Source organism: Nyctibius grandis, chromosome 8, assembly GCF_013368605.1.
Source record: "Nyctibius grandis isolate bNycGra1 chromosome 8, bNycGra1.pri, whole genome shotgun sequence".
NCBI classification, from domain to species: domain Eukaryota; kingdom Metazoa; phylum Chordata; class Aves; order Nyctibiiformes; family Nyctibiidae; genus Nyctibius; species Nyctibius grandis.
In genome coordinates, this window is record NC_090665.1 from 9,579,985 (window position 1) to 9,599,713 (window position 19,729).

At 40.2% G+C, this 19,729-nt stretch overlaps 1 protein-coding gene across 1 annotated transcript in view; it reads right to left on the reverse strand.

The window, feature by feature from the left end:
• MCF2L2 (MCF.2 cell line derived transforming sequence-like 2) overlaps nucleotides 1-19,729 on the reverse strand; it is a 150,180-nt gene that overhangs the window by 37,779 nt on the left and 92,672 nt on the right. Inside the window, exons 16-18 of the mRNA XM_068405762.1 lie at nucleotides 5,516-5,582; nucleotides 4,216-4,331; nucleotides 2,837-2,906 (exon numbers count right to left, since the gene is read on the reverse strand). Coding sequence (XP_068261863.1) covers nucleotides 2,837-2,906; nucleotides 4,216-4,331; nucleotides 5,516-5,582 — 253 coding nt within the window. The remainder of the gene's footprint in view (nucleotides 1-2,836; nucleotides 2,907-4,215; nucleotides 4,332-5,515; nucleotides 5,583-19,729) is intronic.

Sequence of the window (19,729 nt, forward strand, 5' to 3'; positions counted from 1 at the left end):
ATAGTCTGGGACTCCACAGACTGTTTCTGCCGTCACCTGAGAAGAAGGGTTCACATCCATGGTGACAGCTGACCAGGTGGTACTGGTGGAGGTGGGAGAGTGTGTGTGGACACGGCAGAGGAATGACTGGCAGGGGATGGAGGGACTCAGACACTAGGGTGTCCCGCTACAGCTCTCAGGACGCTTTCAAGAAGCTCTGGAATCAGTGCTGAAAAGTCCCAGTGTGATCAGACACAGGGTAATATTCTTCAAGTATGAATCTAAAAATCAGCCTGTTTCTAATCACAGGCCCACCACGATGTTGTAGCAGGATGGTTACACCCATACAAAGAAGGAGAAATGGAGAAGTGAATCTGCAACAATGTGAGTTTCCTCCAGAACTCAGTATCACCTTGAACAGCAGCCGTTTCAGTTTCCCCCATGCCAAACCAAGCATGGTCATAACTCATGGGGCAAGCCAGAAGCCTCTGCTCAGCAGGAAGATGTAAAAAGCTGCCAAATCATGGGGAACACAAACACACAACCAGGCTTTTGTTTATGCCTCCTAAAGGCAGTCCAATAGAAACAAAAAATTTCTAGATTTTATGTGGCTTCTTCTAAAAACAGAACATAAGGGCAAGTTCTTGAATCAAAGGTGCTACTGTGTGAGCAGAGACATCTCAGGAGAGAGGCTTTTGCTTTCATAGCGCGAATTTTGAAATAGGGAGAAAGCAAATGCATGATTTAACCTCTTATTCAATAGATTTAGTGTTGTTTGACTAGGCCATAGAAACCGATAAGCAAAGGTGGCAGAGGGACTGATTTTCTTTCACTTCACGCCTGAACCATAGCTTTAGGGCTGCTGATTTCATATTGGTAGAATAGTGAGCACAACTGGGCTCAACAGCTGTTTTTACAGAGAGAGACATAAACTACAATATTTAAACGTGGAATTTGAACTTTCTGCAGAATTACAGGATCAATTCTGTGTCAAGAAGTTCGCTTTAGCTCCAAATCCAGGGATATTTGCAACACATAGACTATTTTATGCGTCTTGGATTTCAAAGGTCTGCATTCTTCAAAGACTTTTTATCCTATTTTGCATAATGATTTCACCACAATGTTTTCCTGCTCAGCATCTGAATCTTAGGATAACAACATATTCCTTAGTAGTGTCATTTAGTCAAGCTCTAAATGTTGGCTGTTAAACAGAAAATAATTCAGCAGACTTATAATCACATTTACACTTGTATCACCGAATCACAGAATGTTAGGGATTGGAAAGGACCTTGAAAGATCATCTAGTCCAATCCCCCTGCCGGAGCAGGATTACCTAGATCATGTCACACAGGGTCACATCCAGGTGGGTTTTGAATGTCTCCAGAGAAGGAGACCCCACAACCTCTCTGGGCAGCCTGTTCCAGTGTTCAGTTACCCTCACCATAAAGAAGTGTTTCCTCATGTTTATGTGGAACCTCCTGTGTTCCAGCTTGCACCCATTGCCCCTTGTCCTGTCAAGGGATGTCACTGAGAAGAGCCTGGCTCCATCCTCATGACACTTGCCCTTTACATATTTATAGACATTAATGAGGTCACCCCTCAGTATGATGCTCTTCAGCCTGACCTGTTTGTACATTGAGGGCCTACCCTTTCGAAGTATCACATATTCATAATTCCCTTTGAAATCCTAGAGATGTGGCAGTGCTCAACACCTCTGACAACTGGGGTATGTATGCTTCATCCAAATCTGTCTGTATTTCATACAGCACCTTGTTGAAAAAAGACGATTCAACATGTACCCTGAAAAAGTATACCCTAGCAAGTATACTACATGCTAGGTGTAGTATACAGTGGAGGCAGGAGGTACCTTTGACTACAGAGGACAGATTTTCCCATTTCTCATGCCTCTTCCATTTCCCATGCAAAACACAAGGTCTCATTAAAGCAGTTTTGTCAGACTATGAAAACGGTAGCAACCCACCTAAACAGCTTTTTTTCTTATTAGTAGGGCCTCTGAACAAGTGCTATATAAACAAGCACCTTTTTTTATGTTACAGGAAACAGAACTAACAGTGATGCTAGTTGGGAGGGGTGGTGGGGGCGGGACATGACTGGGAGCTCTCAGAGGAGAGAGTTACAGAACTTCGGCACTGAAAGCCACAGGAAGCGAAGACACGTGCACCTGATCAAAGCCCTGCTGCCTGTTGGCTTTGGCCTTTCTCATAAACTGAGCTCACTCTACTTTTAAACAAACAGCTCAACCTCACCGCTTTATACAAGTGGGGAGAATCCCACTTGGTTGTTGAATTATGTGAACAGGTACAGGAATCGACCTCACAGAGTCTTATGGAGCTGGTAGGGTTTCACCACTGAAGGAAGGTGGTAGACTGAGCTGGACCGGTTCTAGGGGAGAAAGTCTCCTAAATGGTGCAGAGAAAAGAGTGGTAAGATAAGGCAGGAACAGGATGTACTGTCTGCACTCAGAGCTGTGATGTGCTGTGATACCATTCTCCTCTTATTTACAGTAGGGTGGTGTCTGGGACACATCAGACTGCTGGTATAGATTTATCTGATATGAAAACCATGTTAAACATTTGGATCCCTCATATTTTTTTAACCAGGGCTTAAAATATATTGGTAAAACACTGGTAACAGATCTCTTCCTGTCAGTAAACCAGGTAAAGGTTCAGATTTCAGAACACACACTTGTTAACTGTGGCTTAATTTGGGAATATCTACTTAGGTGAGTTTCCCTCATTCACAAAAGCAATCAAAGTGAAAGGATAGGGGTAAATCTGTAAGTACTGTCGGATAAGACCATAGGTATTCATACAAACCTGCAAAGGGATTTACTTACTCTTTTCAAAAAGCATCGGGCAAGCAGCTCAGGGTTTTCAATGCAATTTTCTATCTCCTTAAGGAAAATCCTGTGTGAGAGAAAGGAAAGCAAACAGTAATGTAACATCCCACTCACACTATGTGCTAGCTTCTGTGTAAATCCAGCTTTAAGCCTACATTTTTGTAGTAAGAGGATTCAATGGGGAATGTAACAATTCTGACACACAAAGAAATATATTATATGTAATTTAGAAAAATGGGATGTGGTTCACAGCTGATTGCCTGAATCACCAATATTACCATATTTTCATCTGCTCACAAGCATCTGATACATCTGGTTCCTCTGGTTTTGTTTCCAATATGTAGCCTAAACACCTGCTTCCCATTTGGTTATGAGGATTTTTCAGAACAGCTAGAAAAGACAGCAAAGCTCTGTCAGATGCAGTTGCTGAATCAGCAAGCAGTGAAAATATGGGATGTAGTCCAAAGGCTTCTGCAGTGGTAGTCAATGCACTAAGCCTTTAGGGAAAGAAAGACCAGGCTTGCAAAGGGGAGGGGAATGTCATTCTCCAAATGGAAGACACATTCTTTCAAAATAAAACATAAACTGGAAAAGATTTTTTCTACTATGTGTCAACTACTCTGGCATAATATTTAAACTTGCAAAAGAGAGGTTTTTAAATTTATTTTGTTCAACTGTTTGTTGCAACTTACAGGCAATTATTATCTGAAAGAATTTCTAAATTCTCACTTTGGCTACAACCAGTTTTACTTAATCAAAGCTAGGAAAAGTAGGACCTTTACAGAGGAGCCCTAAGCTTTGTGTTTTGAAAGAGGAACAAAAAGAGGTTAATCTTGTTCATAATTGGCATTCTGTAGTTATGGGCACTAGATCACCTTGTCCACAGTGTAGACAAGGCCTCTGGAAAGGCTTGTGATCATGTGAAGGATAAAATTCCTTAAGAAAAGTGCTATCAAATATATCATGTCTTCTGATGTGATAACATAAATATAGGACAAATAAGATGAACACAAAGAAAACTTCCTCACAGAGGAGTTTTGCCAGAGAAAAAAACATCAGGATTCAGTCCTGTGACATCTACCACTGTACCAAGGAAGGTGGTAAAATACTCGCTACGAGGGACATTCAAAACGGATAATGCCAGGGATAATCACTAGTAAATGCACAAAAGGGTATAACCTTTCACAAAAAAAAGATGAAATAGATGATCTCGGAGGTATTCTCCACACATGGGTTTTATAGGACACGCACAGAGGCAAAGTGAGGATGATTTTTCCTGCCTGCGTATGTGTGAGTATGACAAAGCACCTCACATAAAAGGAGTAGAAATGACAGTAGCACCCGAGGGCGCAGGACAACCACCAGTTCCCACGTGCCTGTTGTGGAATTCGTAGATCTCTGGGAGGTTCCCAAAAAGGATTTCCTTCTTGTTCTGGAGTGCAGACGGAATCAGATGTACTAAATTGGGATTGTCCATTTCTGAAGCATACCCCTGCAGAGGAGAGTGGAAAATAAAACCAGGCTGTTTTTACCAGGGAAGAAGTACTGTGTCTGAGACACTGAAAAGCCCCAAAGCCTATGTGCTTTTTGTTCTCAACAGAGCACACAATGGCTTCTCCCATGACACCTTTTTTTGTTGCTCCCATGAATTTCTGATGCTTCTAATTTTCCCCAGAGCTTTTACCCCTGATACCTGTGCAAACACATTTTTAACCACAAATGGACAGATTACTGGATTAACAAAAAAGATAAAATTATGTCCCTAGGATTCAAAAGCCGTTTTGGTCGTGTAAGGATGGAAACTGCGAAGTTTGATAGACACATATCTTTCTGCTACACTGCTTCACTGCAAAAGGGTTAGTTTGGATTTATTTGTTGAACTGTGGTATTTGGCTTGATTATTTAGTTGTTTTTTGTAGAAACTGGATTGTGTTTCTTCAGTAAAAACTTTGAGAGAAGAACATTCTGAGTGCAGATTTTAAACTCAAGAGTAATATATCAATTATCAGAGCTGTCAGCTCCCACAGATCAAATACAATAAAGGAGCAACCACATAGTTGTAAAAAGAAACTACTCAGTCCTTCATGTCCCAGCCAAAAACAAGCATGACTGAGCCCTACTCAGCCTTCGTCCTCCCACAGACTAGAGACCTCAGACTCTGCACACACAGAGTACGCTGGTATCCTATGAGTTTCAAAAGCTCAAGAGTTATATTTGCAGTGTAAGCTCCTCATTTCTGTGTTCAGACACTACGTGGGACAATAAACAAGAGGGGGAAGAGGGCCTTCTTTTTTCCTCAATCACTTTCCAAACCTAAGTTCACAGAAATTTAGTGTCTGGCCCCATGGAAATCAAGGGTGCTCTTTCTGAAGCCTATTGATATTTTGAAAAGGCACATTGTTATCTATTCCTCTGTCCATAACTTTGAGAACCATGCAACGTTTATCTTTCTGTGGGCTGGGGTCAGAAAAGGTGCCTCTTCCTTTAAGCCCTGAGGAAAGATGTTCAAACCACCCTTCTCATTTTCCATCTCCAGGGCTGAGCTATCTTGCTAACAGAGCCTGTGTACTCTAAACAGGAGGTGGGAGGTGAGAGTGCTCAGCCCATGATGGATGTGCACTCGCAGTGATGACTTAGAGGTTAAGCACCAGAAGTCATTACAGAAGAATTTCTTACCTCTATTATACTTTGAAGTTCTTCTACATAAACCCGTTCTGTTTCTATCAGCTCATTGATTATGTGGCTACAAAAGAAGAAAGGTGGAAAGTTATAGTGTCGGTTTTCCTTGTATAGTCCTGTTTCTGCCTCTGACTACACAAAAAAAACCCCTCCTGTGACATCTCTGAAGGTCATTTCTCCATACTTCAATATTGTGCCTTGTTGTTAAGCTTAAAAGTCCTAAACATTCCTTGGGCTATTATTTTTTCAGCTCATTTTAAACTTTACCTTTGTTACTTCTGTTATTTTTATACCTACAAATCTGAATAAAAAGATTAAAAATGCCCCAGAAGGCAAACAAAAAAGGTTTCCTCTTCTAATAATAAATAACAATACTCAATAAAAGGAGATTATATTTCCCAAGGCTATGTTACACTCCTGTTTTGCTTTCTTTTATAAAATAAACAAAATTGGTGATTAGGTTTCCTTTCTTTAATGCATTGTGAAAACAGGCAACAGGATGGTGTCAGAAGTAAACATGGAAGTCAATTAGAGTAAAATATTTATACCATATTTTAGACTTTTCATTTCTAATATTAGTTCAATGCTTCTAGGTAACTTGGAGACATATATCTTGAAGATGCCTGATTTATTTCACAAAAATATGAATGTAACCAATTCATTTTTGGACAAATAACTAATTAGATTTTAAAATAAAATTGCATTAAATCAACTTTTTTTATGTATCAGTTTTATGCATCAGTTGTCCCATATTCTCAAGAAAATGTTTTTTTTTAACAGTCTTATGAACAAAGTTGTCAGCATAGCTCTTACAGAGGTTTGAGCAGTTTGTCTGAGTCAAAAAGGACTAATGCCTAGTATTCCTTTCCTGGTCCGTGCTTCATAAGAGTTTGTAACCACACAGCTACATCAAGCAAAAACACATCACCAGAACACTAGGGAGTAATGTCTAGAGGAACTGGACTATGGCCAGTCATAAGCAGCACACAACCTGGGGCTAGTAAAGTGTAGGCAACTATTGGCATCAATACCGGCACGTGCATTTGTCCAGTATCTCCCTGTATACGTTAAAGATGAAATCAGTGATGGCTAGAAAGAAGAAAAGTATATTCTGCTTGGAGACCCCTCTACCTCATGAGGTACCTGCCACTTTACACATACAATCGGTACCATTAATCCCAGGTTTTCCCCTGGAAATGTACTTGTCTAGCATGCCACTGGCCAGCCAAAGACATCATGGTGTGTTTGGAGAGTAACTTCTAGAGTAAATGCTACAGGAACCATGTTTTTTGGCAAAAATACAGATTTCTGGTATTTTGGTAAAAAGCTCTCCAAGAGACTGGAGGAGATATAAATCTGCTCCTCTGCTACCTAGTGCCAGAAGCTTGAAGCATCTCAAGGCTACTTTGTAGAGGAAGATATAAAGACAGGAAAGTGACTTCTTTCACTTCTGCTGGGAAGTTTGCTCTGACCATGTCTGGTTACCTGTTTTTTTATACATCACACAATAGTCATGTAATCAGCCTGACCCCATTAGCCCTTTATATCATGAACCACATTTATACTGTTGCATCCCCTGTAAGGGGATTTTGTCATTCTTCACATTTTTTAGGATGTCCTTTTAGAGATTAATAAATCAATCCCACTTCTGATAAAGCCTCCTTTAAATGGTATGGCCAGGCATTTGAAAGTAAAATACATTTCAGGCAGCTTCAAATGCAAAAGCACTGACTGAAACCTTACTAGGTTACTAAAATAGATTCATTGATTTGCTTCAGATTTACCCAGTCTTTTTCAAGGCAATATGGTTTCGCAGGCTAAATGGGGATCACTTATGCTGGTCTCATAGGCTATTATTGCTTTATGGACCACTGCTTGAGAAACATTATAAATACTGAGAAAACTAGACCTTACCTTCAAATGACCCATAAGGTTTCAAATTTTATTATAAAATAAATAATTTATTATAAAATAATAACTTATTATAAAATAACTAGGATTTCATAGGTATTTTGCCTTAATGCCCTATGTAAAGACAAAATCGCAGAGTGTCTACCACAAGGTAGGGAAATGGGTCAGGGCTGTACCCTGCACACTCCAGGAGTAGGGACTCCAATTAGTTAACCTCCACGTTGATCTAAAATTGAGATATCTATGCACAGGAAAGATGCATCTAGCAATAGGGAAAAAATGATATCACCCTTCATGACTAAGCAATACTATTGAACAACCACGGGTGCAAAAGGATTCTGCAGTACTATGCATGATCTCATAAAGCCAAGCCTTGGACTCTAACCCCTGTAAGAGTTCTGTCCACGTTTTCCTCAACTTGCGCAACTTTGAGCTGGAAAATATGTTTGCGGTATGCTCAGAGTACTAGATTACTCCTCATGAGATAGATAGAGACGTCACTTTAATGCACCTTGGTGGGAATTGCACAGTCAATGGCCTAAGGGGCCATTAGTCCAAAAAATTATTTTACAAACATTAGCACTTGCTTTTACAGCTGACTGAAACAAATAAAACTTTTATGGTTAAATGTCTTTCCTTTTAACAGCTGTTGAAGTTACTGCACAGAGCACATGCGAAGGGGGACAAGCAGATTGCTACTGTTCTAGCAGCACTACCACTTGCAGCGCTGAAAAGAAATCATGAGGACAATGCACAACTTTTTTTGGAGTCAAAAACTTAGGTTGGCTATCAAACTGAACTGATATACCTCATCAAGCTCAAGCCAGTAATGGTTATTAAGCTACAACACAAATTCTAGTGGCAGAAACTTGTTGAATCAGACAGATGTTTGGTGGTCACTCTCTACTTCAAACTAACTAGTTCAAATTACATTAGTCACTCTGGCTATCAATCAGCTTCAGTAAAGAAAATTGGAGATTCAGTTGTCCAGGTAGGCAGATAATAGTAGATAAAATAAAACAGACACAAGCAAGTATAATTTCCTATGCAAACTTCATATTTGCATTGCCATGACAGTGTGGCCACAGAAACTGTGCATACATCCTACCTGTGCACACAGCTATGGTCTTTGCAATGACACACAGAAATATTTTAACTTTTAGCACTCTGTTCTCCAGATTCAGAAGACCTAAAATTTCATGTTGCAGCAATTGGAACTTCATGAGGTTTATTTAATGCTCATGATTCACATTTCCAAAGAGCTGCTGTGTTGTTTAAAAAAACATAACAGAGCAGGTGTGACAAAGTCATCAGAGAAACTTAACATTTTTAAGTTTTAAATTAATTTTTGATTTTAAGTTCATCTCACTGTTGAAAGATGCTTATTTACCTGCAAACAAGACATAGATCTTCCAGATGTTATTTAGCCTGTTACCTAACAGATGACATCAGGACTGACTCTGAAGCAAACCCAACACTTAGCTGACAATTATATCTGAAAAGGGAATTATTAGTCCATAGATTTCCTAGTAACTGCCATAAACAAACAACAGTGTGGTGCCTGTCAAAAGCACAACTCAAAATAAACCAATAAGTAGAACACAGGCCGTTAGGACACTGTCCAGTTTTCTATGAAAGATGAAGCAAAAATGAATTATTTTAATCTTTTCTGAATCCTAGTTTAATACAGAGTACCAGCTCTTGAACCCCCATTGTAAGAAATTTGATTTTTTAATTGATTTACTAATCCTAATTTGGTTTGGAAACATTGTCCATTCAGGGCATTAAAAAAAAATCACATATGAGGAATGTTTTATTAGAGAAAGTTCTGTGGGACTCCTAAGATACTGCCATTGTTGTTATGGAGTTGTCGTAAAAGCTAACACAATTCTTTAAGAAGATTTGATTTTAATATTTAACTGAATTCTATATGTAGATTTATACCAAGAATAAATGCTTTAGCTTTTTAAGTGCTATGAAAAACTTGTCTAACTAACCCTTTCACTCTTTGCACAGGTAGTGTTAGCTATTTTATCATCTTGGTTGCAATGACAATGAAACAGAGACAAAATCATGATGGTGTTCCTTCAGCTCCTGGTTAGAGTTCAAGAGCTTCATATCTCTAAACCATGAGTCTGTATATAAAGGGTAATCATTTTCCAATACTTCTCCACAGTGAGATAGCAGGATTTGCTGCCTAAACAAGACTTTCACTGCTCATTTTTTTTGTGTGTTTTTTTTTGTTTGTTTGTTTGTTGTTGTTGTTGTTGTTTGGGTTTAATTGTAGTCTTTTTCTAACCACAAATTGTGTCCACCTGAAAAAAGAGGAATTTGACCAAACATCCAGCATTCTGTCTGACTCAGCACACATTCTTTAGAGCTGTTTCTACACTTGCCTCTTAGTACTCAGGGCCAAGTACATCTCTGGATTTCCTACATGGAACACAGGAGCTGTATGCTTAAGCCTCCCACTGTCCCCAAAGCAGACTACCTCTTGTGCTTCGGCAAAGAGCTGGTGGGTGCAAATTCTATTCCCAAGGCTGCCACTGGTTGGAAGTGTTGCATGATATAAACCATCCATTTATCTATCTGTGCCCATCCCACAGTCTCTAGATGTTGTTTTACACAAGTACAACACTATTCTTCTGAAAGTGCTATTCTGTATTTCTTTCTCTAACAGGGTCGGTGCTACAGCAGCCTCCAGGAACACTCAGCACAAATCCACCAGAAAAGAGCCTTCCTTAGCTCCAGTGCTCCCGGAGTAACTTACCTGAATTTCTCTCCAAATAATATCCGCAGCAGCAAAATCTCAAACGTTAAAGGTTGTTGCACATGAATCCCTCTCTTGCCAAACCGTTAAGAATATAAAGCTGTGCACTTGGTCATGGGGCCTTCCACAGACCTTAGAATATCCATGACAAAGATGCAATATAAGAACAGTAAATTAAAGAGCTACATAAATGTATCTTGCTGCTGCAGGGGAAAGCGTTGAGAGGGTATAAAGGAGATACTTTTATACTCACTGTGTGAGCATGCTAGATTGGTAAATGATGATGTAGAGATCTCACTATATGGCACAAGGGATTTGATGGCATTTGAGATAGTCTAACGGCCTAGAAAACTGGTAGTGATATAATCTGATTTACATCAAGTCATGGGGGGTGAAATGTTCATCATCTCTTCCAGGATGTCATGGGGCAGCGAGGGTAACTCCACATGTACCTACTGCAAGTATCATGTTTCAGGAAAATATGATGCAGCAATTGACAGGACTATCGTCACGGGCAGTTCTTCCGACTCCCTTTTTCCCTTGTATGGTCTCAACAAGCATGACTAGGTTAGAAGTAATTTCTGGTGGCCAGCTACATCATAAGTCCTCTTTATATTGCCTAACATTTGAACAAATGCAATATTGCAAATGCAAACGTACATTGTTTCTAAAGAGAAAGGACATTGGAAAGTAGATAAGAAATTAAGACAAATGCAGCTAATCCATTGTCTTTCTAACTGCTAAGAAGAAAGTACAGGCACCAAGGTTCACCCTAGTGTTTCTGTTAATAACATCAGAAATTAAACAAAAGGTGAAACAGTGAAGGAATGAAAAAGCATATCAGAAAAATGAAGAATATAAGCTAATCAATGGCAGACCAGAGATAGGGGCCCTTATTGTATTGAGAGTTTTAAACTCAGCTCACTGTTCATTCAGTCTCTCTCTTTTTTTCAGTGTACATGTCCAAACTACATAGCAAAGTTTCACGCAGTTTTCTACCAGCTTCCGAGGGCTTTTCTCCAGCCTCCAGTGCTGCCACACACACTGCTCCCTAGCCTAAACCAGCAGACTGCTTCCTTGGAGGTAGCAGCAGACGCAGCACTGATATATCTGCCATCCCACCTGCTTTTGTGTTTGCTTTCCCCTTCACAGAGAAACATGAAAACTGGAGATGGAGCCAGGAGGGACCACTTGAAATCTTGCCCTTGGTGCTAAGGGACAGTTCATGGTTTGGCCAGTAAGTATGAGAACTTGCATCCTATAAGCAGGTATTGCAGTTGGCTGTGTCTGAGAGGATTCAGAGGTAATTTCAGAACAGAAGCAGCTTGCAGCCTCAACTTTGGACTCAGCGTTGTGATTACAAGACAGACCCAAACACTCCCCTTGGTGACTGGAAAGTCGAGAAAAAAACAGGTGTAACTGGGATGTGTGAGGTAAAAGGGGGAGGAAATCTTCCACACTCCATTGTTCCTTCCTTTCAGAGACATTTTACAAGAATATGAAGTTTGGATGGCTGAGGTCCAAAGACAATAAAATTCTGAGTTGGCTGAAGTTCATGGGCAGCTCTCACAAAGATAGTTCCTCGCCAGGATCATTCCCAAGTAAGCAGGCCATCTCAGCACAGATGGTGAAGGATTAGGCATCTGACCTGAAGGTCTAAGGTTTTCATGGAGTCTGAGAAATCCCTAAGATCCTATCTCTAGGCATCCTTGTTGCCAGTAAGCCTTCATTCCACTGGAGTATACTTGCTCCTTCCCCAGAGAAACAAACAGACTGACCAAATTAGAAGAGCACCAAAGGTAGAATATTCTGATCCCAATAATACTGACCCGCTAGTTTTCCTGGTGTGGAAATAGTGATGTGAAACACTGCTCAAAGAGCAAGGCCAGCTTTCCCTCTGTGGACGGAGTTTACTATGTGTCCTAGCAGAGAGGGCTCAGCCACCGCTAACCTGGCAAAGCACTCTGTGTGGCAGGGCCTTTGCTGCTGCCATAACTTGGCAGAATTAGGACGTGGCTGTGGCAGGGAGAGATCACACACAGGCCCACTGATGTGATGTTGTCAGATGTTCCTCCAGCAAACGAAACTTCTTATTATGGGAAAATGCAGTTAAAATGCATGAACTGGCTCACATTTCTTTGAATTATTGATCTGGGTTTCTAATGAAACATCATGGCCTTGGTTACAGTAAGACCACATTTCCCACAGGTGTGATTTCACATCAGTTTCCTTTGGGCAGATTATTCTTGCTTTGGCAGCCATGACATCCTGTGGCCCCGCAGCACTACTAAGATCTCACACATTGAGCCAGTTTCCACCTGAAATGACTCCTAGCTTTGAGAGGCACTGCAGTGCCAGCACAATAAAGACGATAAGAAAGGAGAAAGTAATAGGAAAACTATTTCTATTTCATCATTAGCGTGCTCTCTGACCTCTGGCAAGTTAGTCATGCCATGCTGAAGAAAAAAAATGAATGCATAAAGGATTCTTTCCAACACAGGTGAAAATGTAGGAGCCGCAAAGAACAGCAAAGCATCTGGAAGAGACTTGTTTTTAGCCAAAGCCGTAAGTGAAACCTTGAAACTGAGGTAAACGCTGGTATTAATTAGCACCCTTCACTTGTAGTGGTGTATTTCTCTGTCACTGCCTGTGCTGACATTTAGACCAAATGTAGCTGTTTATATTCCTTTGGACTGTGCAAAGAGCAACTAGCAATGTTGTTAACCAAGTATAAACTAATCCTGCACTGCATTGCCTTGTTGCAACAAAAGTTTGTCAATAGGTGTTTATAAGAGCTGGCTGCTTCTGGTAACTGAGAGCACACTACTAGGAAGGTCCTCACCACAGTGACCGTAAAGACGACATGTACAGGCCCATTATGAATTAATCACTCTTCCTCCTTCCTTCCTTAATAACAGAAGAAAAAGGAAACATAACTGAATGGCTGGCCAAGATCCCCAGGTGTGCCAGGTCATTATGCAGGTCTGTATCACAATAATTCTGGTAGGAGCAGTGTCAGATGTTTTCTCTGCTATGTGCTACATGAAAAAAAACCTATCAAATATAATGAAACACTAAGCAGAAATAATATTTAGAGACTACCACAACCTATTACTATCTCCTTTGGCTGAATCTCAATGGCTTTTTGCTCATACAGTTACTATTTGTGCATCCTGCTCAGATGGCAACATAAAACTAATTCAGGATTTTGTTTCCATAGCTGTGAGCTTCTTTTCTAACAAACTCATTGCCTCGCTTCCATTCACATATCTTGTGTCACCAGGATTTGCTATCACAGGTGCCTGTCCTGATAAGGAGCCTTTTCCCAGAAGAGGAACTGGGATCATCAAATAGAATTAAACCAGTGAGCTGTCTGACTAGTCTTAAGTGTTGTAAAATTTCTATTTCCGAATGTAAACAAAATATAATGAAATTATATTTTTTGCAATGGTATCTCCTTTGTAGGTAGTAAATGGTGAAAATCTCACTGTCCCAGTGGAAATAGAATCAGCAATAAATAGCACATCCAGTTTTGAATTAGAAATTGCTACAAGAAATTCTAAGACTGGTCTAATCTTAAAATCTCAAAATGATCTCTTTGCTATGGAATCAAAAGAAATGACAACATGTCCGCTGCTGTGTGGAGGAAACTTTCATTCCACCTACATAATTGCTTTTAAGAGGAATTTTTTTTCATTTCTCACAGTGCTGAAAGTGCCTTTTCCAGTTGAAAAGTATTCTCAGCTGAGATTGTGCAACAGCTCAAGTGAAATTTAAGTAATAAGTCAGTTGCTGTACTTTACCTCCTGAAGTGGAATAAAAGATCATTTTGGACTTAAGAAGATTTGTTTGAATGGAACTTTATATTTGTTAGTTGATACAGAAAACATTTCTGATTTCTCTGACACATATTCCTTTTTCTTTTTTTCAAATGAAAGAGAGCGATGCCTTGAAAGAACAATGATTGTTCCTATAGTACATTTCAAAGCTTCAAATGAACCCCAACTCACTATCTTTGAGAAGCACAAGGGATTTAGGTAGTACGCTCATTCTCATCTGAAAATTAGTGTCCCTTAGTGAAGATATTGTAACTGCCTGCCTAGGTGACCCTATTTGGCTGCAATGTCAAGTGGATTTGCTCAAGATATGGAAGTTCTTCTGAGCAGAAGGACTGTATCTTTGTTAGAAATATATTTCACCACCAAAGTCACCATTTATAATATTTTGCTTCTTCTGAAAAGATCTGATCTCTTCACATATAAGGAATTGTCCCACATTCATTGTTCCCAAAACAAATTACCTTGGGGAAATATTTTTATATATCTTAATTAGTTGACCTACATTATAGGAACCAGAACATAGTTGTTAATGGAGAGGCAAACTAATTAAATCACCTACAGAGAGGAATAATATGAATAGAGGACTAAAAGTCAAGCAAGAGTTGTTTCTCATCTCAGCTATGCATCTACACTGAAATGATGCAGCTCTGTACACAAATTTGGGCTAGCTTTAGACAACATGGATGCTGCAGACTGGTCCTTTCTGTAGGCCAAAATAACATGCCAAGTAGCTGTGTAAATATTTGTCACCTACCCATATTTGTGAACTACCCATCAGGCCCACCTTGTAATTTTGGTCTTTTAACCTTGCAGCTTTACCACTTCTATTTGATGATAAAGATATATTTAGCTCTGTGATATCTCAGCATTGAGTAATAAACTAGCTAAAAGCAGGTGAATAATATATAGATCAAATTTGCTATTAATGTAACTGCTAGGTGGTATTAGTATTAGGCCATATTTTAGTAGATTGTAGTAGGTTGCTAGTAGATTGTTATCCATACAAGCTACTACACACACATGCTTGTAAAATATCTGCATGTAACTGAGACGTTGCAGGTTAACGGGCTGCTCCCATACTGTGGAGACTTCCATGTAATTTCTTAGCATTGTTGGCTTGCTTGAGATTATGAGTATTTACATATAGGCCAGAGAATTAACTTAATGATTCAAATTTCACTATTCTTCCTTAGAAATATTACCCAATTAAAAGCAAATCTTCTGATTTCTTAGGGCCAGGAAGATCTAGTACAGCTGGATCTTTCATTTATTACAGCAAACTATATTGCATAGAGTACTTAAAGTGAGGACAGGGGAGAGAGAAGTAATTCTTCACTACACTTGACTAAGAATGGATTTGATCTGCTAAATTGAAGTCATTATGGGCACTCAAGTTTCCAGCCAACAAAGGAAGCTCACTGCTTTTTAAAATATAAAAATATAAATATATATACATAGGTATAAAAATTAAATCAAGGTTATTAATATACTCATGTTGAGATTTACTCTCTTATTTGTTTCTAGCTAGTAAGGACTAGAACATACAGTCACAGATTATATTCAAAAGATAAGACCTCTAAAATAAAGCACTCTAAATTTTGCACGTCCTGTTGTTGTAGGAAATTCGCAGGGTCCCTGTGTCCTGGAAGCCATTTCCTTCCTGGATGCTTTTTTCTTAAAAGTTGGAAATAGAGCAGGTAAAAGATCTCTAGATATGTAATAGTTTCTGACTTTTGCAAAAACTATTTAACAGCTTTTTCCTATGCTCAGACTGACTTTTAAGACAGAAACCACTTTCAGTTTACATGCAGTATATTTTTTCCATTCCTTTGCAGACATGGTATAATGATATCCAAATACCAGTTGACCTCATTGAGCAAGAAATCTGATAAAGGCTGACAGTGCTGTGGATTTTCCTGCACAGAGTGGTAAAGCATGATATTTGAAAAAGGGCTTTTTAAATAAAAGCAAAAGTTACAATGGTAAAACCCCAAAACATTCAAACGGACAAGACCAAAAAAAATAAAACCCAAAAGTAGGTTAAAGGAAGCTTACTGGGAACTATTTATACTGAGAATTTATGTTGACTACTAGAGCTAAGGCTCTAAGTAAACCTAAAACTTGCCCACAGCCTCTCTCCAAAATTCTGTGTAATTTCAGGTGGGCATCCTTGCTGAGCTGGTGTGACAGAGAAGGACTTAGGCACATGTGACTCTGCTCCGTACAGATTCCTACATCACCCTAATCTCTTACTCCAGAACACCCCTGTTAGGTGATGCAACTAACATCTCTCACGCCTGTGGCACTCAGTCATCCTCATCCTGTCCCTGCAAGGGCCTTTTGTGCCTTGCAGAGCCATTTTGGATTGGGATAGAGAAGCTGAACACAAAACTATTGTTCACTTCATGCAATTGGCAACACAAATACTATCCTGAAGGGCCCACTGCTGGAGGAAGAGCTCCAGTGGTTTGTGAGATTTTGGAAGGCTGTTTGGGTAGTAGGAGGAATTAGTTTTATTATTAAAATTAATAAGAATTGATTTTACAGACAGCCCTGAGTTTATGTTGGAGAGGGCAGACCAAAGAAGTGCATGTCGCACTTGGAAGGGAGGGGATGGATTTGATGAAGATTCCTAGTTCCTGTGTGGGTTTGTATTTCAGGGTGAGATGCGACCCTAAGGAAACTTCATCCTGCAAAATCTCCCTCTAATAGGACACAGCATTGTGCCAGACTTAAAATCTATGATTCTCCTGCCTGAAGTTTGGTAGATTTCTTGGATATACCCTGCTTTTAAATGTCCTCAAGAATCAGTATTCTGTGGGGCTTGGGGAAATAAACCAGGTGTTAGTTACATGATAATAGGAATGGAACAGGAAAAGAAAATCCTGACAAGCTAAAATGGAATTTATGGGAGCAGCTGGAACACACACTGTGCTTTAGTTAATCTCTTCTTGGCACATTTACATCAGTAAGTTGTGAACTGCCATGTCTGAGGAGCAAACACATCCTTTTTTGTGTGTGTGTCATGCTTTCTCCGCAGTGGTAATCTGGGGCAGAGGACCATACAATCTGCAGCTACCACACTCCACCCAGCAGTGACTGGGAATCACAGCTCTTAGCAACATCCATGTCCACTTACTAAGCTAGACTTTGGACAAGTCTCTCTACCACACCTCTGGAACACAACTTGCAGAATTTAATGATAAACTTACTTAGAGAAAGAGGGAGAGACACTGTCTGTTGGTAGATACTCCAAACTTAGAAAGCAGCTTTAGAGAATTGTAGGATAGATTGCAGCTGGAGAATGTGTTCAAAGGGACACTTCACAGAAAACACCCACAATTGCAGATTGCAAGAAACTGGAAGGATATTACCCAGTATCTGGGTAACAGTATCACCCGTTTCTTACTTTTTCCTCTAAGCAGCTGCTAATGGCCAGTGTCCAAGATAGTGCAATGGGACAGACAGGTTTCTGAGCTCATCCAGGACTGCCGTTCCTCCACTTTTTTCCCTGGAAGAACAGGAAGCTTGGTTTATCAATCTCAGTGACTGTTACAGGTCTTACACAAGCCTTGCCTACATGGGAAATGCCACTTCAGTGTTTGTGGTTAGAATTGAGGCTGGGAGCAGTTGCAATGGTGACTGGAAGAGGTAAGAGTAAGCTGTACCAGGCAGAGCTATTACAGAGGCTGGAGCTCTTGGTGTCCTCTACCCATGCAGCAAGTCTGGCCTGAGAGTACTAGTGGGGGAGGCAGCACAAACAAACTATGCATTTTCACCAAGAATAGCACGCTCACTGGCATATTATTTAGCTCTGATTCAGGTCAGATGCCATAAAGGAAAGATTGTCCATACTAATTTGTTCAACATGGCTATTAACCAAGAAACAGCGTTTGAAGACAGGTTTGCAATAACTAGAAATGCAAATAAAGTATCAGTGCCTTCAAACTAGAGGCTACAGAGAGAGATCAGCAACAGTGTATTGAATAATCTGGATATACACAGGAACTTTGTGGAGCCTGCAGAGGATCTACGTGACAGACAAGTGATGCTATATGGAACAGAATTCCTGTTTAGGCCCATATGAGGAAAGAAGGTCCCTGCTGGATGAAAAAATGTAAGTGAATTTTCAGAAGTAAATATAGCATTCTAAACATGAATATGTCGCAAATCTTCCAAACCTGGTTATTATATTCCCAATTAACGAGCAGCTTGTTAAATGCAGGAAGTAAAGCCAGCAGTGATTTACTGCAGTGAATTGATCAGTGACGGCTCCATCACATCACCAGCTACACAGGACTGAGTGATCTCCCATCTGCTATGTCCTGTCTGCTACTGTCCTGCAAACCATGCAATTATGTAGATCAGCCCAGTGTGGGTGCAAGTCACTGACATCCTGATTAGCCAACACGACATGCTCTTTGTGCTGCTGTAAATGACAATGTGAAGTGCTCAGCACTCCTTCATGAGCTAATTGACGTACAGAAGCTGCATGTTTTTAACTTCAGAGCAGTTTTTAAAAACAGATTTCATTGGAACTGGTGTGAATGTGTATGGGGAAGACAGGTACACTTTGGCAGCTCTGTCTGGAGAATTTTACACCCTGAGAGCCGTGATTGCTCCTATTTTGTTTCAGTGATTTCTTAGCCTGGAGACTGTCACTGACCTGCTCTTTAAAGAGAAAGTGGCATCATGTGAACTGAGGTGGTGTAAAATCATACCAGTGCCTCTCCTTCTCTTTCTCTATCCATCAGCTTGTCAGTGATAAGAGGGCTGAATAACATCTTCTGCTCCTTGGCTTGTGCCTATGCTCCCTGGGATTTCTAGGTGTCCTTCACGTAAATACAGAAAGGCCAAGGACTGTCAACCCCCTATGTCAGAGCAAAGCGAGGTTTTTATGGAAAGATGATATAGCCACAGTTAGGGGAGAAACAATCATAGAAACCTTTATGCTGAGATGGACCAGGGGGTGGGAGAGAGCAGAACTTTACTGAAGTCCTGGATAGGTGTAGCAAGCAGCCATCCAACAGATGATGCAGATTGCCCCCCACTGACTATGTGCTTGCTCAAGTTTTCAATGCTTTTCAAGGGGAGCATACACATTCCTGTGACACAGGGCAAGACAGAAGATACCTCTGATCCTAATCTCCCCGTGTCCCTAAATCAAACCAACCATCCAGCATGTGCATGTGGCCACCTGCATTCCAGGAGCATGCCCAGAGCCAGCAGGCAGCAGACCAACTGCACAGAAAACAAGGTGAGGAATTCCTGGCATTTTTGAAGAATGGTAAAATAATCTTAGTATCCAATAGCAAGCAGGTATGAGAGATAATAGCAGAAATGGCTGCTTATCCCTCTTTGATACTTGATTAAGTGCAAATTTTGTAAGGAAGCATGTGAATGTTGAGAGTGTTTATTTCAGCTTTTCTCTACCTCCCAGATTCTCTGGGAGAAAGGACACAAGGACTCCAGGAAGCCTCCAGAACACTCAAGGAACCACTGTATTGTAACAATAAGATTTTTTTTTTCTCCTGTTCATAATAATTTTCCCAGTTCCCAGAACTATTTGGATCTATAGTAGGAATATGTCTCCTCTTGCTATTCTACACACGTTTCTATCAGCAGCAAGATCTCCCTACACGGCAGCATACATTTACTTCAAAGATCTTCCCAACCCTTTAGGCTGTAATT